Raw genomic sequence first — 25,986 nt, 5'->3', positions numbered from 1 at the left:
GTATATTTTTACTTAATACAATAGATTAAACAATACCACGGACTTAGATAACAATTCTAATTCCGTGACAATACCATGTAGTGAAAATATATTTTTAATTAAGTCGTTTTCATTGCTCACAGTCTCTTCGTGCATGCCGTTCCAGTTCGAATTAAACCACGCGACTCCAACATATTAAAAATAAGTGGATGAAAAAATGGCATACCAAACTTTTTAAATATGAACTCAATATTTCGACTAGAAAATAAAAATAATAAAATGGAGTAGCGCCTGCGTCGGGATTCGAACCCAACAAATGATGTGTACACTGGCTGTGTATTGTACAGGAAGTCATAAATGCGTGCGCAACTATACATTGATCATCTGTACAGACACAGTAGAAGGGAAAAGTGGCTGCAGAAGACAGCAATTTATTTTATTTTGCAATGTTGTAGGGTTTAGTAGACTGTAATATCTGGATGTAAGAGGTAATCAATTCTTGAAATTTTCTGCAAAAGTCTTTATCACTATATAATGTTTATGTGAACTTGACAATCGACAAAATTGTAAGTCGGAAATCCGTCCGATGGTCAGATCGGAGCAGATGCGAAATTTCCAGGCCCATATCCTGTGCTTTTGTTTCGATTATTTTGATGATACAATGACATCTTTGTCAAAATTAACTTAATCTTGTCTAAAGCACTTCTTTAGATATTATTTTGACCTAAAATGGTCGTTATTTTTCTTTATGGGTCATTGATATCGCACGAGAATTCCGAGACGAGGAAACTTCTGATGCCACGAAGTCTGGTCAAGTCATAGTTACAAGCTTTTCAATTTGAAATGTGATACCATTTCTTCTCACAGTGTTTCGTTTTCGTATGTATTTGTTGATTGTATACAGTAAGTACTGCGTTGCGTATTTATCCGTATACTTGTCCTATATATATATTTATATAAACAGACATGCCAAGACACATACACTGTGTTGTTTTTGTATTGATATTTTCCACCAGTATCAGCTGTTTTATTGTCATGCTTACAAGTAAGTTTGTAAACGAATACAAACTGTAGAGATAAACATAGCGAAAATATGATCACCCATGCTTCAATATATATATAATTACTTTGTTTCACATTTCACCATATTTATATATAAAAAATATTAAACCCCTTTTACTGGGTCTGTTACTATAATGGTGTAGCAGTTATTGTTTATTTCATTGTTATGGTAGATTGATAAATATTTGTTTGCGAATAATTCAATGATTTTTCAAAAATGTTAGTCTATGTTTTTATAATCAACATTCACCATTGTCAAAATAAATCTGTGCACCTGGTTATATTAGGCTAGACTTGTAAAAAAGATGAGTTGTGTCCGGTGAATTGACATGTCCAGTAGAGTTATGCACCTGCCAATTCAGAAGTGCAGGTTAGGATGAAGCTTCACATGGAAGTTTTAACAAATAATCTAATATATATTAGACCAAACTCATTTTTACATTCCTTGATATCTTTTGTCATACAGGCAGCATTCAATTACATTTCTGAAAATTGAAATGTTAAACCTTTTTTCTTAAAATGTGACATTATTTCAATCATGGTCAAGTCCACTGGGCATTATGACTGCCAATGTAAACACAAGTTAAGTTTCATTTGTGCCAGTTTGTTGTTTAAAGTATTTCCTCAGTGATCCTATTAATTTCTCAATATTAACCTTATGCTTGATATGTCTTAATTAAACTAATGAAAATGTGTGGTTGAAAGCTGAAGTGTACATGTACAACTCCACCAGAATACATCATATCCCAAAATAAGCAGTCAAGCTTAGAACATAGGTTAGCTATGAATAAGAGTCGGACATTTGTGCTGAATATGCTGTTATTTAACACACGATGTGAGTTCTATATCTCAGTTCTGTGCTGGATCCGATAAAAGTTACAGTACAAATTGTGAGGGTAATTCAGCTGAACCATTTTATTTGAAACATTGAATTGATTAATTGAATCTAGTTATTCCTCTAGTAGCAATGCAAAATAAGGGGTGTACAAAATACTGACAGCACTTACAGTGCTTTTGCCAGGCAGAAATTCTACTTTGTCTGGTTTCTTTTCCTTGAAAAAGACATTACAAACACATTAATGAACTAAAATAATTGTCCTAGGCAAATGTTGTAATTATTGCAACTTGGCCTACACCTGAAAATAGGCTGCCTCTATTGCCAAGTACAAAATCTGTCATAAAAAGAAATATATAGAATAAGTTTATCTTCGTTTGCAATACCAACAGAATTCTTAAATTTATAAAACATACCCAAAATTAAGAAGAAAAAAAATTTTGGGAGAACACCTTGAGAATATAAGGTTACATTGGGAAATTGAGCACAGTCTGAATTATGTTGAGTAGAAATAGTATTACATTGTGCTATTTATAAATATAATTGACAACCAGGTTCTTGAACTCCCCACCAATGGCTCTTTCCACTTAATTGTACAAGGAAATTCACAGAACCGGATTGATTTGTAACAGGACAGCGTAATCGTGGTGGGGTTAAGCCTCTTCTGATGATTGAAACAGTGTCCCAACAGTTCCTGGTTACGGCTAAAGGGGAAAGTGTAGATAAGCTAGTAATTTTGTTTACTTCCTGGCCGATGGATCGGGACCGACTTAAACTGTGATCAATAGATACATCAAGAACCATTTCGTATGAAAAATAAAGGTGGGCCATTTTAGGATAAATTCAAGCAAATTTAACATTGTATGTGACTGTCCATTATAAATTGTTCATAATAATCTATGGAAAAATTGTCTATCACTTTAAAAAGTGATGGTTGATTTAGTATTTTGAAAGGCCTATAGTTGCCTTCAAAATAATCCTAGCCATATAGCACAGCAATACCAGAATTAGAAGATTTACTGTTCAAATCCTAGTGTGGTCCATTGCATTTGTCCTGTCCTGATGCTTGTGGTTGCCCGTTACCAACCCCCAGGTTATTAGGAGTTTGTGCACTTGGCAAGGGGAAGGCAAACCTGAGTTGTATCTATAGTGTACCAACTAACAATGTGGGTGAAGACTTACCCTTACAGTAATAGAAAGTTTTGCAGTGATATCGCAGCACACTTATCTGTTCGCCAGAACTTGTTGCCAGGTGTGCACAGAATATCGCTGCATACGGTGACATTCAGGTACACTTTTCATATCGCCAGAATATTGTCAGAAGTGCACCAAAGATTAGACATTCTGTTTGTGTTCTATAGAAAAAGAAGACGGTAGTGTGGTGGATCTGTGACTAACACTTCCAGATATCTCTGGTTGGTAGACGGTAAAGTGCCTGTCTAGAATGCAGAGTCTAAATTTCTGTCTAGTTTTTTGACGATTATGTTGTGTGTCACTGTGTTGTAAATTATCTAAATGCTGGTTTACTTATTTTAGGAAATACTTATAACTTACTACTGGAGGGTTGTAAAATTCCATTTGACCAGTGCCCAAGGCTAGTAGATTTTATTTGGGGTCTTTTGAAAATTTTCAATATTTATTTGAAAATATAGGTCAGCTGGTAGAATTGTTTTCAAAATCTGCCCTGTGACCCAGGGATACACAATTCCACTAGCCTAGAAGCTAAAATATTTATGTTGGGCTAGTGAACTTTTTCAGTGTTTACTACTACAATGTAAATTGGTCTCATAAAAGTGTTCAAAATCTTCCTTTTGTCTAGTAGTTATTGTCTAGTACTAGAAATATGAAATTATGAATTTATATACATTGAACTGTGAAATCAGTCTGGTCTGCTTGCTGGCTATTACTTTCAATATGAAATTTGTACACTTCCATACTGGTTTTGTCCCTATTGTATGGCAAGGGATCCAGTCTAAAGAAATACTTTTCAAAATTGATGCATTGCTGTTACAGGGTATATTCTATCTGGCATGAGCCAGAGACAGGAGCTCGCCTATGGCAGACCAACCTGAGTTTCAGCCTGGGGGGTCGCATAGACGCAATCAACGACACACGTCAGGGACAGACAACAAACCTCCTGATAGTTCAAAGGTCAAAGACCAAGCACAGTAAGTATATAACAATAAACGCTAGTATTTATACATATGTGTGTGTGAAGTGTTAGACTAGATGAACCGAAAGGAAGATTCTGTGGAGAGAGTATAATTTTTATATCCACAACTTTCATGTACCTAAATGATGATTGCCTTACTTTGTTGTAAAAGGAAATATTCAATGTAAAAGAATGCTTCCTTTGTCAACCTCCTGGATACATGTAGAACTAGATGCTGTGACAACATATGATAATGAATACTGCACCCATTCAATTGTTTTCCTTGTGATGTCACAATTATAACCGTGCTGTATAACCTTGCACGACTGCTGTCTTACATCGGACAGATCTAGTCTAAAATCACAGACAAAGAAGAAAAAAAGGTCAGGAATATTGGTGAATACTCACGAAACATCCAATTTTTTCTGCAATTTTTTACATTCTGCATTTATTTCCATGATTTTGAATCCTGAATTTATTATAAGCTTATCTGACCCAAAAGGCAAAGTGAGCTTTTGCTGTGGTACAGCGTCTGTCCATCCACCTATCAAGTTTTCATTCAAAGGACTGCTAGACCTGAAATGCTGATCTGATTTTAACCAAATTTGGTGTGACGAATCACTATCCAAAGAGGCATACTGCTGTATTATACATACATAAAGTGTGCCACTTGTTAATCTGTTAAAAAGGTTATTTGAAACATGAGTTGGCCAAGAGGACATCAAATTATATAAATGGTGGTCCATATCAATTTTCTTATGTCTCAACCAATTAACAATCAATGATGGCCACCTGATATCAGATTGGCTGAGGAATGTTCACTTTCTCAGCTTCCATCATACCATCGGTAGCCAAACTTGATCTGAATGATGCACTTATGGTCCTGATCATGTGTTGTTATTTCTTAGGTTGATTTAAAAAATCCATATTGACCATTTCTTCTGATTGCATTTGAAATTATATAAGAAATAAAAAATAGCCACTTTGGTCTCAAAATAGCAGAAACATTTCAGGTACTTGTATAGTTCAGATAACAAATGATACATACCCTATGGACCTCTTTTTGGTTTATATAAAAGTACAATTCAATTAGAAAAGTGACTACCAAGAAAAATAAACAAGTCAAAGAAAGAGTTACCCACAATATAAAATTGATATATTTGTATTGAATATAATTAAGTAGCATAATTATTAGCTCACAAGGTAAGCTTATGCTATACCGTGGCATCCGTCGTCCGTATGTCAACAATTTTTTTAAACGACTTCTTCTTCTTAACCACTGATTGGAATTCAACTAAATTTGACTGGAAGCATCCCTAGGTAGTGGAGATTCAAAATTGTACAAATGGTTGGGCTGACCCCCAGGGGGGATGAGGGGCTGGGCCAAAACGGGGCAATTTGGCTATATTGCTTTAAGCGAATTTCTTCTCTGGAACTAAGTGATGGATATCAACCATATTTGACTGGAAGCATTCCTAGGTAGTGGAGATTCAAAGTTGTACAAATGGTTGGGCTGACCTCCCAGGGGGATGAGGGGCGGGGCCAAAACNATGGTTGAGATCCCCACTGTATAACCATATATACAATTGCTGAGTATAAAGAGAAGAATGCACATATGTTTCCAGGATGGCCTTGGGGTCTGTCCCATCCTTGGAGACTTAACCTCTGGGTCATAACTTCCAAATGGTTAAGATCCCCACCCCAAAACCATATATATACAATTGTTGGGCATAAAGAGATGAATGCAGTCATGCTATTAGAATCGACTCCAGGGTCTGCCCCACCCTTGCATACTTAACTCTTGGGTCATAACTTCGAAATGGTTGAGATCCCCACTCCAAAACTATAAATACAAATGCTGGGCAAAAAGAGACGAATGCAGTCATGATATTATAATTGATCCTGGGGCCTGGCCACAACCCTAGGGACCTAGTTGGTGTGTCACAGCTTGGAAACAGTTAAAATCCCCATCCCATAACCATACATTAAATTGTTGGGCATGAAAAATCTAATACAGATATGCTACAAGGATTGGCCTTGGGGTCTGGCATATTCCCTTGGATCTCATTTGGAGAATATTATGCCATGATTGCTAAGTTAACCAGGTGAACGATAAGGCCCTCTGGGCCTCTTGATGCTTCAGTTACTGTTAACTATATACATTCTATAGGGGTTTCAATAGGATTTCAAGTTGTGTGTATCCAACACAGAGTAGGAATTTAATTTCAGTACATTTCATAATACCACATGACCATTCTTCTCATTTTTGGACAAGTGAGCTTATGGCATGGTGCGACGTCCGGCATCCGTCCGGCGTCCGGCATCCGTCCGGCGTCAACTTTTTACTTTAAACAACTTCTTCTCAGTAACCAAAAGGCCTAGGGTGATGATATTTGGCCAGAAGCATGCTTGGATGAAGGGCTACAAAGTTTGTTCAAATAAATGACCTTCATCAATTTTCAAGGTCACAGGGGTCAAATATGTAAAAATCATTAATCAACTTCTTCTGAATAACCAAGAGGCCTAGAGTGATGATATTTGGCCAGTAACATGCTGTGATAAAGGGCTACCAAGTTTGTTCAAATAAATTACCTTCATCAATTTTCAAGGTCACATGGGTCAAATATGTTAGAATCTTTATACAACCTTTCTGAATAACCAATAGGCATAGGGTGATGATATTTGGCTAGTAGCATGCTGGGATGAAGGGCTACAAAGTTTGTTCAAATGAATGACCTTCATCTTTTTTCAAGGTCACAGGGGTATAATATGTTTTTAACCTTTAAACAATTTCTTCTGAATAACCAAGAGGCCTAATATAATGCCAGTAACATGCTGGGATGAAGGACTACCAAGTTTGTTCAAATGAATGACCTTGACATATAAATTCAATGTCACAGGGGTCAAATATGTTTAAAACCATTGAATGACTTCTTCTTAATAAGCAAAAGGCCAAGAGTGATTATATTTGGCCATTAACATGCTGGGATGAAGGACTACCATGTGAATGACCTTCAACCATATTCAAGGTCACAGTGGTCAATATATGTTTAACTCTTTAAATGATTTGTTCTGTATAACCAGAAGGTCCAGGGTAATGATATTTTGCCAGAAGCATGCTGGGTTGGAAGACTATAAACTCTGTTCAACCTAATGTCCTTGTTCGACATTCAAGGTCACAGGCGTCATATGTTTAAATCTTTTAATAGGTTCTTATGAATCAAACACTGATATTCTGCCTGTAGCTGTATTTTAGTCCACTTTTAAGATTACAAGTGTGAGATTAATACCAGGTGAGCGATGCAGGCCCATTGCGCCTCTTGTTTCATGAAAGTAGCCAGTGAAAAATCTGTAGGAGGATATTTTTACTGGCTACCAAAGAAACCCCTGCATTCAAGCAAAAAGTTGCACTGCCATTAAAAGCTAAAAGTGATATAAATGTTAGAATTACCTGAAATCTGTGCAACTACATATGAATTCAAATTATTGAAATGGATGTTTAGATATTAAAATTTTGAAGCACGTAACTATCGGTTTTTAAAAAGTGTTCTGATTTTTTTTTATAATATCTTTCTCCAGATTGCCGCAGTCTGCAACTGAAAAGAAAAACAACAGAAAAAGAAGTGCCTCGTGTTCAAAGGACACAGGTCAGCAGTGTACTAATAGCAAAGTTATAGCACCTAACAACAAGGTCACTGTGCCTAGCAACAAGGTCACTGTGCCTAGCAACAAGATCACTACTCTGAGCAACAAGGTCTCTACTCCCAGCCACAAGGTCACAGTCCCAAGCAAAGATTTGTTTGATTGGAACACTAGTGCTTCATCACATAAGCCAAGTTCATCAAAGAAAAAGAAAAAAACTGCTAAAAAGGAAAAGAGAAAGACAGCATCAGTTCCGGAAGTGAAAGGCATTGCTACTTCCCAGGTAGAGGAAAAAGGGAAAAAATCGTTGTCTAAAACTATTGCTGGAATTGTTGGTAAAGGGGTAAAGCTTGTTAATTTATCTCATTCTTCTGAAGCTATAAAGAAACTTCAGAGGACTGAAACCACAGTAACTAGCAATACCAGCATATCAAACATTGTCAAGGAACCTGATCTTCCAGATCCTGATTTAGAGACATATACAATATCTAAGAATCTCCGGTCAAATTCAAACGCGTCTATAATCCAGGGAATTCCCTACTACACAACTTTCAACAAGTGGAGTAGTAGTAAAAAAGAGTGTGTCAAATCATCCACAAGGAGTTCAATTTCGTCACTACATACAGACAATAGTGTGGTGAATATAGATATCCTAGGAAAGTCCTTCTCGTCCGAAAGTGACAAACAGGCAGACAGGAGCATTTCCCAGGTAGGCACGGACAGTCGGCATGATGACCATGATAACATGGAAAAAAGTGTTTTTTTCTTTTATAAAAATACATGTACCACTAAAATTATATATTTTCCTAATTCATGCAAGCACATGCTTCTACAGAAATTTAAAAGAAAAACTCTGGAAAGTGGTAAAAAACCTGTTCATCATATCATATCATTAATTCCATTCTATACATATCAAATATATTTAGAATGATATTTGGAATGATCAAATATATTTAGAATGATCAAATATATTTAGAATGAAATCCTATTAAGAAATTTTCGAATGACTGTAGTTCCTTTTGTAATTGAGGGGAAGAAAAAATAACATTCAATTCTTGTTCCCTTTTTTTAGGTTCAATCAAGCTCCCATAGTGTGAGCTTGCAACCTTCCATACCAAAAAAAGCAAAAATAGAAGAACTGAACACACGCAGAGGGAAAGGCAGTACAAGTCGAGAACGTAAAGACAGTGCCCTGCAATCCCCACCTACTGTCGACAACCAGTCGCCGGGGCTTGACGGCTTACGGCGGACCAGACGCACTAGGAAAACGGGATCTTGTGCCAGTAGCAGGTTTGTGAATGAATAAATTAAGAGTTTACAAATACGTCACTGTGACATTTTTATATCACCTGATCTTAAGATTCATAAGGCTTTCTGTCTTACTTCTGTCATTAACATTTGAAAGTGGGCTATTATAGTTGGTCTTTTGTCCGTATTTTTTTTTATGGTTTCTCTAAAAGGTTAATTGAATTTTTTCCGTCATTCAGTGGTCGACGTTCCTCATCATTGTCCAAACGCCAAGGAGGCTCAACATCACGCCCAGGACCACCGGTTGGCACTGACAGTGGTACTAGCCACACTAGAGGGACGTCCAAACCACATTCCAGCACGATGTCCGACCCAACAGACCACAGTGGAAGTGGTGCCAGACCACGTAACACTGAGGAGGGGGCACAGCCACCTGCAGCGGGTAAGTTAACATTGCAGCCTAATCTTCAAATTTCAGTCACACTCATTGTCATCACTCAAACGATCAAATTTCTGGAGGTAGTTTGATGAAGGTTCACAGGTTTGTTTGCCTTGGACAAGATTGAATAAGGGCATTATTTGTTAAAGGTTAAGGTCACTGTTACTAAAAATAGAATTTAATCTCCACACACATTGTGATTGATTTTCATGAAACTTCACGCAGGAATGTTGACCTTTGAAATATTTTCCTGAAACTTCACGCAGGAATGTTGATCTTTGACATACCATGGAAAAGATAGAGTATAGGCATGATCTGTTGAATAGAATTTCACCATTGATTCAGCATGGGAAAAGGGTATTGTATGCCATGCTCACCTCCTCTTGTTATTACATAATTACTTTCATATATTTCTTATCCAACAACTTTAATTTTATATATCTATGTACATCAACAGGAAAACAATCTCTGTGTTATTTCTGTACTTATACAGCTCCATGGAATCCCTACATTCTCCTAGTTGAATGTTAAAGGAAAATTTCATGTAAAATATGACAAATATGACAAATACAAGATGGGAGCAAGGTCATCTATTGTGCTTTACTGTTGGTTACAATCTTATATTTTCCCTATTTGGGAAATTGTGCAGTAATATTAGGAANCCAAAATTTGGCCTCAAATGTACCATGAAAGAGACAGGGTGATGCAGGAAGATTAGATATATTTGTATTTGTTTTAATAATCATTACGGATACAAAGTTTCTTAATTTTCAAAGTTTTGTTGGTTATTTCCGTCTCCCCCATTTGGAGCCAGGGACAATGTTCCAAAATTTCCAGATAAATCCTACCTTAAAAATATATTAATAAGCTTACATATTTCAAATTGGCAGCTGATCATTTTAAATGGTAATGTGCTGAAAGCTCTTGAGAATATCTCTGGTGAATTTCCAGTTTGGAGTGAACCGATGCCGATTTCTGAGTTACCGTTACAGGACCTTGCTCCCAGAATGGTTAAAAAATGGTGTGAATAAAAGTATTAACAATGATTGATGTTGTAGCTTCCAGTTCTGGCGGCGCCACAGCAGTTACTTCTGAGAGTGAGAGTGAGGAAGCTGATATGGGCAGACTTCAAGGTAGGCTGTTCACATTTCTATAGGCTCCTCGGGTGCCCTCATCTTTCCAAATATATACTTCATTTATTTTTAGCCGTTTTGAACATTGGACCCCATTTAAAGTAAGTATTCAAACTGATGTTGTGAAAGATGATTGTTTGTCCCCTCCAGTTTGTTGATTCAATTTGATAGAGGAGGGTGTCAACTGAAAAAAATGCATGCAACGACCGATTTGTAAGATTGTTGTAACGGTCATCTATACAAAACATTCATTGGAGGAAGGGTTATAGAGTTGGTTGGTTTTCTTCATGATCCATCAACCTAACAAGAACCATACGGAAGAGAAATTGTAAATGATAGGTTTAGAGAGGGGAAGTTTAGAGAGGGGAAACAATTGGAATGGGCCCATTTCATTTGGTTTGGTCTTGTCAATGTCCCCTAAGCAGGACACAGGAGAAAACCACTGATATTACTGGTCATTAGTCATATCTTCTAATCAAGCAGTGGGATATAGCGGGCCAATTCTTTTTCCTCCAAAACTGCAGTTGTGGAGCCATAGGTAATGAAATGATTAAAAAGACAGACAAGAGTAAGTCAAAAGAAGATAAAAAGGAAAATAAAAAAAAATGTACTACAATTATGCCAATGAAGCATATTATTCATACGCAGCTGAAAACTTAAGGATATTTTTCCATATAAGCACTTAGAAATTTACCTATTAAACATATAAAAGAATTTCAAATAAGTAAAGTCCAAACCAAAAATTATCAGTAAGGATTCAAATACCTGCAAATACTGTTATAAAAAAGATATGAGTTTCATTATCACTTGATTCACTTAACAAAAGATACAATCAATACCATCTGTTTTATTTTGCTGCCTTTACTAGTGATTTGTTCATTGTGAGTGGGACTACCTAAATTGAGCATTTAATTTGATAAAGGGTTATCTGAAAATTGCCTTCTAAGGACAAACTGATATTTGTGGTGTTGTGTGTTGTCTGTGTTTTCAGCTGAGGCATTCAATGATATTTAGGAATACTTTAAATACTTTGTTTTTTCGTTCGCCTGGCCTGAAGGACTGGTGAGCTTTTGCAATGGTGCAGTGTCCGTCATCTGTCAGCCTTTTCTTTAAAAGACAGTGCAAAAATTAGCCAGTTTTATTTTCAAATGCCTACTCCTCCAGAAGAACTGTACAGATTGCTAATATACTTGTTTTAAACATCACTAGGGTAAGATGCTATTATGTTGTGTAAATGAGTTGCGGGGCTAGGTGTGAGGTGCCTAAAATGGGAATTGAGAGCAATTTTTCTCCAATATCCTATTGCTAAACAGCAACTCATAATGTAACTGTATTTCAATGGAACTACTATTATGACAAGGTGATCATATTGGGCCAGAGGGAAATGGCCAAAAATGGGAACTTCCTGCATTTTTTATTCAAAATTCTACTCCAAAATAGCAAAACAGAGTACTTTTCTGTAGGTGATTCCGATGGAATTGATGGGACCTAGGAATCAGTTGTTATATGACAGAAGAGTAGCTTCCCTTTCAATGAATTGTATAAACTACTAAGAAGAATATTTGCTACTATTGCTTAATTATTCTGGACCTTTTTAGCCCACCATCATCTGATGGTGGGCTACTCAAATCACCCTGCCTCCGTCCGTCGTGAGCCGTCCGTCGTCCGTCCCTAAACAATTCTTGTTATCGGTATTTCTCAAGAAGTACCAGAGGGATCTTTCTCAAATTTTATATGTAGGTTCCCCTTGGTCCTAAGCTGTGCAGGGAAACTTTTGAGACTGATCGGATAAACAACATGGCCGACAGGCAGCCATCTTGGATTTTGATAGTGAAAGTTTGTTATCACTATTTCTCTGGAAGTATGGGAGGGATCTTTCTCAAATTTTAAATGTAGGTGCTCTTAATCGCTCATTGTGCATGTTTTATTTTGAATATTTTGAAAAAATGGATTAAAAGAAGAACTAAACAGATCTTTCTCATATTGCAATGATCGATTCTATTTCTTTCACATTTAGTACTGTACTAGTAAATATGTGAAATGACAAACTCACTTTGAAGGTTGGCTTTCATACACATCAGTATTAAGTTTAGATCAAAAGTTACCTCAAGGTGCATTTACTGTTAACATGACTCGATCAAACAGATTAGAGGAAAGAAGGGAAAAGATTGAACTGACCCTCTGGGATCTCTTGTTAAAAAATAAGGTTTGCAGATTCACAACATTAAATTAATTTACAGTTTAGCAGATATCAAATCTTTGTAAATAAATCCGAAATAGGAATACAGAAGTTACTTTTGGTGGTAACCAATACATTTATTGTCTGAGGAGGGTGTGTCCTTGAATTTTCTTTTTAAAATGCCCATTTTACTATTGGAATTAACTTATCTGTTTTGACAAGTGTGCATAATCTTTTATTTATCGAAATAATATATATATCTTTTTCTCTCATTACTTTGAAAATTAGAAATATTAGCATATTATTTAACATACGATCCACTTCTGTGATACTAACGTAATGTAGTTTTTAGCTTGCCTGGCCAGAGTGGTCAAGTGATCTTATATGCAGTGGTACAGTGTCTGTCTTTCAACTTATTGCTTCAAAAAACTACTAGTCCAAAACAACTAGAAATTTTGACTAAATTTGGCATAGAACATCCATGGCCTAAGGCAGTTCATTTGAATAATTATCTCATAGTCCTGAACAGGTGCTGATTTTATTTTGCACATTTATTTATAAATAATATATTTAAGATGAATTCCAGTATGGCCACCCTGTTTCTGGTCTGAACAAATCAGTTTTAATGTAATATCATACAAATATTCCTGTCAGTGCACTTGCCATGTCACTGTGATAAACTTATTTGGTTTAATAAGAAATCTGAGATCAGGGTCTGAAGTTAGCAGAAACATTTCAACTTTTTGTCTAGGTCAGATAATAAAAGAAACAGGTGAGTGATACAGGCCAGATGGGTCTCATGTTAAAAGCTATATTAATTTCTGTGAAATATTTTCATGCAATGATTTGTTTTATTCCAATTTCTAAGCAGCCAGGACCATAAAGAAAATGAGTTTAAAGTACAAACGTACTAAGGTACCGTCTGAAGGTATGGTCATTCTGGCACTGTTATTATTACAAGTTTTACGTTATCTTCACACATTAGAGGTCTAGTGCTAATTTGTCAGATCCTTTGAATATTGTACTTCTCTACAGCCAGGGTTTTGATTGGCTAGTTTGAAATACTAATTTTTTTTCCTTCTTTTGCACAAATTGATACAGTGGAACCTTGTTATTCCAGAGTCAGGTTGTCTATATTAATATGCAAAAACAGTTTTGAAATCATTGAAAATTGTCATGCAGAATTCAGTCATGAGTATCATTAAATAGCAGTGGTTACTGGGTAAAGATGCTGAGAGAATGTTGAATATTTGTTCTTTGTAGTAACCTATTACCGATATACTGAGTTTGCTTTTGTCTGACAAGGTTCCACAGTAGATACTAACAGAACAACTTTAGCACTAGGCTTCGATGTTGTGGGGGTACTTTTGTGTGAGCTTTAGTAACCTTATTTACAGCTTTGTGTTTAAGTTGATTTTGTTTGTTTGGTTCCAGCGCTTCTTGAGGCCCGCGGCCTTCCCTCCCAGCTGTTTGGGGCACTTGGTCCCAGAATGCACCAGCTCTTGCACAGGACAATGGGAGGAGGCAACAGTGAGTGGCCTCTTCTTACTAAAGGATCATTGAGCCCAGGCCCAGTATTTCAAAGTTCATTACCTCAAAAAAAAAAATGAATTAAAAAAAGAAAAAAGTTAAATTAAGTTACGTTCTGAGGTTTGAGAAATAATTTTTGTCTTTTCCTCCAAAAGATCTGGTCAATTTCCTAAACATGCTAATTTTTCTACTGATTTCTTTAGAAAATAGATGATATATATGATTCAATTGAGTTAGACTCATTGCTAAGCTACAGCTGGGTCGAATTTAGTTAGATTAACAAATTGAAAATAAAGCTTGTTCATAAAACATAGGATTATTTCATAAACCATGCCTGATAAAGGTAACATGATGCATTCACAGTTATTGTTTTTCTCAGTTTTTAGTTCCACAAAGTCACTTTGTTGATACAAACTTTAGAGGTCAACAAGCACATATGTAAATGCCCGCAATTTATACTTTCACCGATGACTCCCCTAAAAAAGAAAAACAATATCAATACAATCATTTTTAGATCTGATACAAGGTATGCCCGATTCTGAGAGTCTATGCGCCCTGTTTCCTGGGTTTCAAATGCTGTCAAACACGGCAAACTTTGGCTGGTTTAAACTGACTCGGTCTGTTGTATTAATTTTGATTGTTCCACTTTTTCCACAAAAATCACAAGCATTCATATGCAGCCAAAGTCTGATGTAATAAATGAGTCAAATACATTTCAATATTTTTGTAAAGATATTGTGTATTTAGGAACTGTTTCCAGTTTATTTGCTAGAGCCTAGTTTGTATGAAGATAGTTGGATTTTTGAGCTATGCAAATATGATTATGAAACACCCAAATATTTAAAGCCATCCAATATCAATTTCAGACAGTTGGTTCAGGAAGCAAAGGATTTATTTTTCCACTCCTACTTTTTAGTGCTTTCTTCCACAATGTCTATCATGTAGCAGATTGTTTAAGGAATGTCACATTCACACTGTGCTTTTGTGATTTATCTATTAAAAATTATTTCTTCATCACATGTTTTCTAAAAACAAATTCATTGTTGACCTTTTTCCTGCAATTTTATATCTACTTTTGCTTCATTTTATGCTTTCTATCCCTAGCTTATGTGGTTGACATTATTATACCCCTCTCAAATGAAGTTTGGGGGTTAATAAAGGAATCACCCTGTCTATCTGCTGTCCATGAACCTCGTAAAACACAAGTTCTCTTAAACAATTTGTTGGATTTTTTTGTAACTTGGCACAGTGAAAGAACCTTAATATATGGAATGTGCATGGAAAAAAAAAATTGTCATTCGACTGTTTTTCTGGAGTTATGGCCCTTGAAACTTTAATTTCTGCTCCAGAAAGCTTGTATGTGCAACTCATTCCTAATCATTTGTTGAGTTTTTTGTAACTTGGTACAGGGAAGGAACATCATATGATGTAGATAAAGAAAGGGGTTTATGATTGGGGTATTATAAGTTTGAAAACATAGATTAAATGGAGGGGGGGGGGATATCTTTGTGAGCTCGCTCACAGTGTCTAGTTTTAGTTGTATACATCCTTCAGACTGAATTAATTTACATTCACTATACACCCTTCAGATTGAATTTATTTTCCATTCAATGTATACATCCCTCAGGCTGTGAATTTATTTTCCATTCACTGTATACGTATACACCCTTCAGGCTGTGAATTTATTTACATTCAATGTATACACCCTATAGGCTATGAATGTTAATGTATAAATTAATTTGTAGGAATCATGTTGCAGCCTTCACTTGGCTGAACGGGTGTTTTCGTGATTTTGATTGACTGTTGAGTCCCCTAGGACCAGTATTTAATATGAAATCTTCTGATCACACTCAGTAACATGATAATTATAAAAAATACTTATCAAATGAAAAGTTTCCCGAATACTATTTATGAAAAGACTTTTTTCTACCCTTGGTTTATAGTGAAAACTAACAATATTTCATTATATTTTATTTTTATAACTGTGCTGGAGTCCTGAATATTTAATGAAGTTAAAAATAGTTTTAACTCTAATGGCCTGCTGATCAGGCAGACACCAATTCTCTCAAGAATTATGTTTGGTTTTTAAAAGTTTATAAATATGTTTGTCGGCTGTAGTTCTATCGTTAACAACTAGCTAACCTCTGATGTTTTGTTTTGTTATTTTCCGTATGTTACAAATCATTGCATGTATTTATATGGAGAAAATCAATATTTAACATAATGATAAACATGAAATTTGCAAACCAATATATGTGCAAGCACATCTTCCATTATTTCATGGTGTAATACAGAGTAAATTTACACCACAGGATAATACATATTTCAGCATTTTCAGTCCAAAATGAAAGCTCAAGTCCTCTACAAGTCTTTTTAAGGAAACTTCAGAGTGGTTCCAAAAATATCTCAATCGACTTATGTTACAAAAAAATTTCTTTTAAAATATACCCGGTAGACTCTGAAGTGCTGTATAGTCTGCAAGGGTTTTGGAGTTAAATAAATCTTGGTGTATGTATGCTGATAAAATTTCTGAAATAAACAAGCATCTGTTCTTTCGTAATATGCAACTAAGATCTAGAACTAGTGATTCAATTTCTATAGAAGTAAATGTTTCCTGACATCTCATGAGATTTGATGAAAAGTTTGAAAATGTTTGACCGCAAATTAGGAGATTGGCTTTAACGCAATATGGGAGAGTGGGAAGAGTCTCAGAAGAATCATTGGGCATGGTACGAGCCAAAAAGCTTCAGCATAATATCATTCATGTGTGATATGACAATGTGATGTTGGCGTCAAACTTCACAAGTAGAACTCAGGACTGGTAACACAATCTTGCTGTCAAGTACCGTAGCAGGGAGAACTTAGCTAAGCATTGTATATTGAAAACCCTGTGAGAAGCCACTCTGAGTTATAATGTGTGTTACCCTTTTGTTATTACAGTCAGCAAAGCTCAGCAGTTAATACAAGGCCTGCAGTCTACAGGAAACGAGGACCAGCAGCTCACCTCTGCCATTGAGATGTGCCAGGTAATGACCTCCTCATGTACAGATAATATACTGTAGTCATTGTGTCAGGTTGTGTAATTAGGTCCCATGTTCAAAGATTATATTAGTCTGGATTATTCTGGTTCTTCATTTCATTTTATTCTTGTCTGGGCCTTAATTTTAAACTGTCAGTTAGGCAGCGTACTATAATTAGGTCACTGTGATCTTCCCCTCAATGTCAAAGGGCCAATGAGTGCAAAATTTCCTGCAAAATACTGTCTGGACATTTATGCATACTGGCCATGATAATGGGAGAGATGTTTATGCTCATGAATACAAATTAGCGTATTGCTATCCTTATCTGTGAAAAACAACAAAAATAAATCAAATACTCACAATTGTTCAACTTCACATCATTCCATCTCAGATATACAGTATTTCACATTTAGTTCAAAGTATTTTTGATGAAATTTCATCATTGAAAATATGCAGAATGCTAAGAACAAATCTATATCTTCTTTAGTTACTGGTGATGGGAAATGAGGACACTCTAGCAGGATTCCCAGTGAAACAGGCTGTACCAGCCCTGATCACACTCCTACAAATGGAGCATAACTTCGACATGATGAACCATGCCTGTCGCGCTCTAACCTATATGATGGAAGCTCTACCCCGATCTTCCGCAGTCGTTGTTGATGCAGTGCCAGTCTTCCTCGAAAAGGTATCGTTAAGATGAGAGAAACTTAATATTCTTGTGTTTCTTCAGTTATTCAAATTTCCTCCAAAAGGCACCATTGTCATCAAGATAAGAGAAACTTCATATTATTGTGTTTCTTTATTTTCTTATAATCACACAATGCATCATAAACCACGGCAGCATACATTCATTCAATAAAGGTTTTCCCTGTCTGTATGTTTGAGGTTGAAAGTCAGCTCCATTCCCATAAATTTGAAATTTGTTCCATTCCCTTTGCTTTGATAATGTGACTGGGTGGAATGCTGTTGTGGGTGCCTTGGCAGTGTATTTCAGTAAGACAGCACTATAAAGTTGGTATCAGATCCACGCTATCACAAGGAGGCAAATACATACCCTGTTTCCAGCACACGTACATACATGAGGGCACATCCTTAATTGACCTTGGCTGTTAATAGGGCGTTAAACAAAATAAAACCATACCATCCCTCTTTAAAATATGATAAAAATCTTCTTTTTTTTTGGTTCTATACGACAGTTACGAGCTATCCAGTGTATGGATGTAGCAGAACAGTCTCTGACGGCTCTCGAAATGTTGTCACGGCGACACAGCAAGGCTATCCTGCAGGCTGTAAGTATTAAAGTAATGAGAAAATGTGAAGAAAATTAGTTCTCTTAGCCTGGACAGAGGGTTGAGACGGGGGATTCCCCTGAATTTAGCGTGAGACATTAACATTACATTGTGTATATGATATACAATGGGAGAACAGGGTAAGAGAAAAAGAATCATTCACCCCCTTGTGGGTGAGATAGGGGAATCCTTAAGTTGCTAAACACTTGGTAAAGCCTTGTGTTTGGCAACTTAAGAATCACCCCTCTCAGGTTGATATTCCCCTATCTCACCCACAAGGGGGAGAGAGATTCTATTATTCTGTAATATATAAGATTTCTAAAGTGTACCAATAGTGTGAAGAAAAATGTTAGACTGCGTAATGTTAATGATTTCTAAAAGTGTACCAATTACGTAGCAAATTTCTTACCACTAGAAAATACCATATCTGTTAAGTACTTGTGACGTGGGATGACATACTGTATGCTGGGATATTTTCGCCACAGTTTAATAATTGGCTTTTTCGCCCTTCGGACTGATATATATGTAATATATATTAGGTTTTTATAAAACATTGTATTTTGTACCACAGGGAGGAATATCGGCATGTCTGACATTCCTCGATTTCTTCAGTATGTCAGCACAGAGGAGTGCTTTGGGTATCACAGCTAACTGTGTACAGAACTTAAGTCCTGAAGAGTTTCACCTTATCCGGGAATCCTTCCCTCTGCTCAGTGCACGTCTAACACATCAGGTAAGAACCCAAGATTTTTGGGAGCCTTTATCCTATTTTCACAAGAGTTTACCTAAAATAGAAACCTTTTTAATATCACCATTGTTTAAAATCAATAACTATTCCACACTATCATAAACTCACCTTTTTGTATTGACTCATGGAACATATTTTCAAAACTCATGTCTCTGTTTAATATTCTCATAGCGCCTCACAGGAAAGCATAAATAAATCTGGAAATTGCTTTATTGTAAAACATTCCATCTTTAACTGCTTAAAATATCTGTTCAACATCAACAAAGATAATGTTAAAAATATATTAGTGATATAGAAATCTTTTCGTATTTTTATTGCTGTTTAATCAGGATTTATGATTGGACATTAGTATTAATGGCTGTTTAATCAGGATTTATAATTTGACATTAGTGTTTAAGGCTGTTTAATCAGGATTTATAATTTGACATTATTATTTATAGCTGTTAAATCAGGATTTATAATTTGACATTAGTATTAATGGATGTTTAATTAGGATTTATGATTTGACATTAGTATTTATGGCTGTTAAATCAGGATTTGTGTTTTGACATTAGTATTTATGGCTGTTAAATCAGGATTTGTGATTTGACATTAGTATTTATGGCTGTTTAATCAGGATTTATGATTTGACATTAGTATTTATGGCTGTTTAATCATGATTTATAATTTGACATTAGTATCTATGGCTGTTTAATAAGGATTTATAATTTGAGATTAGTATCTATGGCTGTTTAATCAGGATTTATAATTTGACACTAGTATTTATGGCTGTTTAATCAGGATATATGATTTGACATTAGTATTTATGGCTGTTTAATCATGATTTATAATTTGACATTAGTATCTATGGCTGTTTAATAAGGATTTATAATTTGAGATTAGTATCTATGGCTGTTTAATCAGGATTTATAATTTGACATTAGTATTTATAGCTGTTTAATCAAGATTCATGATTTGAAATTAGAATTTATGGCTGTTTAATCAGGATTTGTGTTTTGACATTAGTATTTATGGCTGTTCAATCAGGATTTATGATTTGACATTAGTATTTATGGCTGTTTAATCAGGATTTATAATTTGACATTAGTATTTATGGCTGTTTAATCAGGATTTATAATTTGACATTAGTATTTATGGCTGTTTAATCAGGATTTATGATTTGACATTGGCAGGATAAGAAGTCGGTTGAAAGCTGTTGCTTGTGTTTCTCCCGCTTGGTGGACAACTTTCAAGGTGACCAGAGGATCCTGAAGGAGATAGCTGTACATGGACTTCTCACTAACATACAACAACTGGTAAGGGCAAAGTCTAACGAGCTGCTAGGCTTGCAGTAGAGTTCTAAGGCCAAAACAAAATATGTGTTTCCTGTTTCTGCCACCCTTGCAGGGGGGGGGGGGATTGGGAAAAGAATACACCTGCTGTTACCCACTGCAGAATTTGGGATTTGCTTTGGTGTCCTCTACTTGGGGACACAAAAGCGACCAAAATAAATCCGCTGCACCTATTGCAATATTTGGGATCTTTATCTTTATATGATAGTTGTTATTCCCTGCTTTGCGTTTAGCATTTAAAGGCTACATGGCAACAACTGGTTCACCCGTTGTCAGTATAATTGGACCAGACGGAATGTTGTGCTGGGTGCCTTTGGCATGGTATTTCAGTGAGATACACACGCAAGCACGCATACACTACACACATGGAAACAAGTCCTTAAATGACCTTACCTGTTAATAGGACATTTAACAGAATTAAACCATATATATGCTTATACAGAGCAGGAGTTCTGACTTTAACAGTGCTTATTACTAACTTTAGGGTAGGCATAAAATCTAGGGTCAGTAGGGAAACCAGAAGTACACATATTTTTTTGGGCCTAATTAAACGACATCTGGTTGGGATGGGTCCAGTGGGGCAAGGTTTACTTTCAAGCACCTAATAAGGTGATGTCTAACTTAAAACTACTATTTGGAATGGATATCAGTAGCTAGTACACCTGGGGCATGATTTCACAATTAGTGTGGGATCAAAATAAACTTTTAATCAACAACAGCAAAGAATAAATATTCACAACAGATAGTAAGGGTAGGGAAATGTGAAGTGATGCAGGTCTGACACAGAGGCACGGTAGTCTAGTGGTAGGATGCCAGGCTCATGACCAAAAGGTGTTGTATCTTTGAGCAAGATACTTTACTCCACTTGTTACAGTCTACTCAGCTGTAAATGAGTATGTGAATGGGCACGAATTGCTAGAACTGTTGAATGCTAGCTGTGTACGCCGAAATTGCAGCACCAGCTGTACTATGCTCCCCAAAGATAATAATTTCTGAACCGCTTGGAGACGACCTACGATCTAGGTTGTGATAAAGCGGCATATAAGAATTATTATTATCATTGACTGTAAGAAGGGATTAAAAATAAAACGTTACTTTGCAAGTGTGAGGTTCAACTGAACTCTTTTAAAATGTGAGGTTGTACAATCAAAACTGGCAGCAAGTTGTTGTTTTTGACAGTAGGGGTTTGTAGCTTATGACATTTTGTGTAGATGTTTCTAATGCTAGGTGGTGTTGTCTTTGACAGTTGGTGGTCAGCCCGCCAGTGGTCAGTACCGGGACGTTTGTTATGGTAGTACGTATGCTGTCCGTGATGTGTGCCAGCTGTCCTGACCTGGCTGTCCTCCTTCTCAAACAAAGTAAGTGCATTTGGAACAGCTTTAACTTGGAGTTCTTTTATATTCATGGTGAGGAAAATTAGCACAGAATATGATCATTAAAGCAATTTTTACAGAGATTGAAAATATGATAGTTCTACTTATGGCTCTGCTTCGGGAGGTGTAGGTGCCCTATCAGTGATTTTTTGCTCAGTTTTACAAATTTCCCCTCGCTAAAAAATGCTGTAATTTCTTTCCTAAAATGACCAAAAAAATGAGGAATATATTTCTAATTTCAATAAAAAAAAAATGCTATATTTTCCCACATGCTGTTGTGAAATTTAGTTAAAAAACACCTCAATGCCGATAGTTGGTCCATCTTTCCGCATTTTGTTTTCTGGAGATTATCTCTGGATCCGACTAATCATTTTGAAATTTGACATTGTGATGCACTGCAATATGTAGATGTGCATTGGTGATGGGGGTTTATAAAGTTTCAAAGGTCAAGGTTATGGTCACTGTTACTAAAAATAGACTTATATGGTCCTTATCTCAGAATCCAAAAGACTAATCTTTTGAAAGTTTGACATGACGATACATTGTAATATTTAGTTGTGCACTAACGAATTTTAAAAGCTTCCAAGGTCAAGGTTACTTTACTAAAAATAGACGGTGGTATATGGAGTGCTTGAGTTGAACAACAAACACAATTTAGTTATCACCATGATTCTACTTCAGAAATCGCAGACACCCTATGTTATCTCCTAGTGGGAACATCTGAACAAGCCAGTCCAAGTATAGAGGTGAGTTTTGTGTTGATGGTGTGTGGCTAACAGTATTTTATAAGAAACTCTGCAATTACAGAAAGCTTTAACTTCACAAAGAGGTCGTCCCGAACAAATTTTTTCAGTGGTTTCCAAAAATATTGTTTCGGTTACGTCAAAGACCTTTAAATATTCTGACGCATTTATAATCTGATTTAACACAATCCTAATGCCAGTTTTACGGGACTTGCTTCCTTTGTAGTGCATTAATCAGGATAATTCATTACTGTCCTTAATTTTTTGAAAATTGTTCAGACTTCATCATACAAGTTCACAGATATTAAGCTTTTCAACAATGTTCACTTTGACATCACTGTAAATCGCTTTTATTTTGTTGTTTTCTGTTTTTTGCAAACTGTGCCTGTAGGCTTTTGTTCGTGAACACTTTGTGATGCTATTTCATTAACAATAGTAATTATACATAGTTACCATTTCATTGATGATTCATTTCACCAGTGAGTCTCGTCACAAGCTAACACGAAAAATTAGCAAAATTAAAATGTATCTTGACAGATATACGCATTTCACAATGTTGGTGACTTCAGTTTTGAAAATGAATGATGAGTAACAATTGGATGGTTTGTCATTTACAGCTTGTTTCCAGAACCCCACAGGAGTTGTATGAAATAGTCTGTCTCATTGGGTAAGCTGGTATTCAATGACATTGGTTATATTTCTGTATACAATTTTGAAGGTATTTCCAGATCTATATTTATGTTCATGTTAACTTCCAAAAAATGTATGATAGTGCTTTGATGTTTTTATCTGTGCAAGACCAGTTACTATTTACATTTTCACCTCCTGAATGTGAATTTTAGTTAGGAAATTTGGATATTTCATACAAGGATATGAGAGGAACAATATATATAAAGGCATAGTATATTGGAGTAGGATGTATATGAGACGTTAATATGAATAGAAATATTGTGGCGACCGTTCAGTATTTCATTTAACACCAGAGGTTTTTATTAGATATTTGATTATTAACTAGTATTGTCAAATATAATCTCTCTTACATCAATTGGGATAATTGAAATATGAGTTGTCCTATCAAAATCAAATTCAAAATACATATAATTTCTTATTTTAACATTTAAGAAACATGTAAAAGTACCGTTAATATGATTATATACTGATATATATTTTGTAAGGAGAGGGCTTATATAGGCTTTGCCTGTTGCCCAATTCCTTTGTACATATGATCAGTGCAATAAAATGAAATGAAAATGTTCACTGTTGGGAATCGCCCCCACAGAAATTGTGAAAATAGCCCTACTGCAAAAATAATCCTCTTAAAAGTAATCTGTACTAAAAAAAATCTTTGTTTGTACAGTGAGCTTATGCCCAAGCTACCAACAGACGGGATATTCTCAATTGACACAATGCTGCGTAAGGGTTCCACAGGCCAGCTGGAGGCGATCACTTGGCAGTGGCGGGATGACCGCGGTATCTGGCACCCTTACACACCCATCGATAGCAAGATTGTAGAGGTGAGTAATTGGAGGCTGGTATATATATTTGGGCAAATGATTGACACCAGATTTCATTTTCATCTTCAAAAATCTCCGGTTAGGCAACATCTAACTTTAATACGCTATCAGGTAATATCTCACAGTAATTTCAAATACTGTTTGCATTGACAATCTCAAATGGACATCTTCAAAACTAGCTCTGGGAAGGCAGCTTTTGGCTTCCATCTTCAGAATTGTCCTGGGAAAGTAACATCTAGATTTTACCTTTAGATGGTTTTGATATGTCGCCTGATGCAACTGTAAAACAACTGTTAATGATTATATTGGTAGGCTGCCCACCTGGCCAGTGAGGATGAGGTAAGCCTGTCCACTATGGGACGAGCCTACACGTTGGACTTCAATTCTATGCAACAGATAAATGAGGATACCGGCACAGCGCGGCCAGTTCAGAGGAAGGTCAATCCTTTTGTACCTGGTGCACCACAGGCGTCTGGTAAGTTACACCTCTTTTCATCAAGATCTTTACACATTTTTAGTAGTAATGGTTGGAAACTCTATTGACACCGAGTACTTACTATAGGGCAAATAGTATAGCAATCACTGTGTCCGTCCGTTCACACTTCAGTTTCTGAAGATTATCTCGGAATCCATTAGACTGATCTTTCTGAAATTTGACATGGTGGTAAACTCATTGTGATATATATGTAAATGTGCAGTAACTGTTTTATAATCCTTAAAGGTCAAGGTTAAGGTTACTGTTTCTAAAAATAGATCATGGGGTGGTACAGTCCTTATTGTGGAATCCAAAAGACTAATCTTTTTGAAATTTGACATGGTGATACACTGATATTTAGAATTGCATTTGGAGATAAAACACTTTTTAAGATCTAGGTCACTGTTACTAAAAATAGGTGTACTGTCAGGCACATGACAAGGTACTAAGTAGTATACTAATTGCTGTTATTGAGATAGTTTGATTTTGTATTTACAGCCACCTCTCTGACCTCTTCCTCATCGTCCTCTGTATCCTCTGTGTCCTCCCTGTCGTCGGACCCTAACATTGAGCGGTGCGACTCCAGAGCAGAGATAATGAAAGAAGACATGTCCCTGGCCTCAGCCTTTATCCAGACACTGTTTGCTGTTCTGTATGAGGTATACAGTTCCTCAGTAAGTCATAGTATATAGTCAAAACCTAAAAGGCCTGTCACACACTACCGATGTACCTCGCCGGGACTAAACCAGAGCAAAAAAAACCTGATGTAGTATCGCTTTCCTGTTGTAATACCGTTGTTCTGCCATTGTCCTACCGATGTAAGAGCCGACGTGCTACCGAATACCACTTTTCTGTCACCTTAGTGCCGCTGATGTTATACTGAGGCATCAGTACTACTTTGTTGGTATTCAGTAGTACTACGGTATCACATCGGTACCAGTACGGTACATATTGTGGCCACTGAAGAGCTGCCGATCCATTACCGGGCGCGGCTCTACCGACATTAACGAAGCCATATCGGAAAACTGCCATTGAAGTCCTGTTGCTCGCTCCGGCAGTGCTCTGGCTGAAAGTTTTGAGCATGTTACAATTTCTACCTTCGCCTACCATTGCTATTCAACGTTGTTCTGAGGATGTGCTATTGATCTTAGCAATGTGATACCAAAAATCGTCCAATTTGTGCTTTGGTATAGCTACGGCGACCCAAATCCACTAGGTGTGACAGGCCCTTAACAGATGCTCTTTCTGGGATTTACCTTGTTTTCTTGGAAAGTGATCTGGCAATACATTCTTT

General features: G+C 36.2%; 1 protein-coding gene across 4 annotated transcripts in view; it reads left to right on the top strand.

Moving 5' to 3' along the window:
* The first annotated feature begins 353 nt into the window (after positions 1–353).
* The window catches only part of LOC110458386 (E3 ubiquitin-protein ligase TRIP12-like), a 49,370-nt gene continuing 23,737 nt past the window's right edge, over positions 354–25,986 (top strand). For 2 of the 4 annotated variants that reach the window (XM_021510058.1, XM_021510056.1), the window contains exons 1-18: positions 354–467; positions 3,890–4,044; positions 7,608–8,379; positions 8,743–8,960; positions 9,158–9,360; positions 10,416–10,490; positions 14,104–14,199; positions 17,140–17,225; positions 17,707–17,904; positions 18,416–18,508; positions 19,080–19,241; positions 20,429–20,551; positions 21,834–21,945; positions 22,642–22,706; positions 23,321–23,370; positions 24,061–24,217; positions 24,530–24,692; positions 25,191–25,366. In XM_021510058.1, coding sequence (XP_021365733.1) covers positions 3,932–4,044; positions 7,608–8,379; positions 8,743–8,960; positions 9,158–9,360; positions 10,416–10,490; positions 14,104–14,199; positions 17,140–17,225; positions 17,707–17,904; positions 18,416–18,508; positions 19,080–19,241; positions 20,429–20,551; positions 21,834–21,945; positions 22,642–22,706; positions 23,321–23,370; positions 24,061–24,217; positions 24,530–24,692; positions 25,191–25,366 — 2,862 coding nt within the window. In that variant the 5' untranslated portion in view covers positions 354–467; positions 3,890–3,931. Of the gene's footprint in view, positions 468–3,889; positions 4,045–7,607; positions 8,380–8,742; positions 8,961–9,157; positions 9,361–10,415; positions 10,491–13,540; positions 13,598–14,103; positions 14,200–17,139; positions 17,226–17,706; positions 17,905–18,415; positions 18,509–19,079; positions 19,242–20,428; positions 20,552–21,833; positions 21,946–22,641; positions 22,707–23,320; positions 23,371–24,060; positions 24,218–24,529; positions 24,693–25,190; positions 25,367–25,986 lie in introns of all 4 variants that reach the window. The other 2 variants (XM_021510057.1, XM_021510060.1) reach the window with 2 other exon arrangements.

The sequence above is a fragment of the Mizuhopecten yessoensis genome, unplaced genomic scaffold, assembly GCF_002113885.1.
Source record: "Mizuhopecten yessoensis strain PY_sf001 unplaced genomic scaffold, ASM211388v2 scaffold9561, whole genome shotgun sequence".
NCBI classification, from domain to species: domain Eukaryota; kingdom Metazoa; phylum Mollusca; class Bivalvia; order Pectinida; family Pectinidae; genus Mizuhopecten; species Mizuhopecten yessoensis.
The sequence above is the reverse complement of the archived record's forward strand: the minus strand, read 5'-3'. Positions and strand labels throughout refer to the sequence as shown.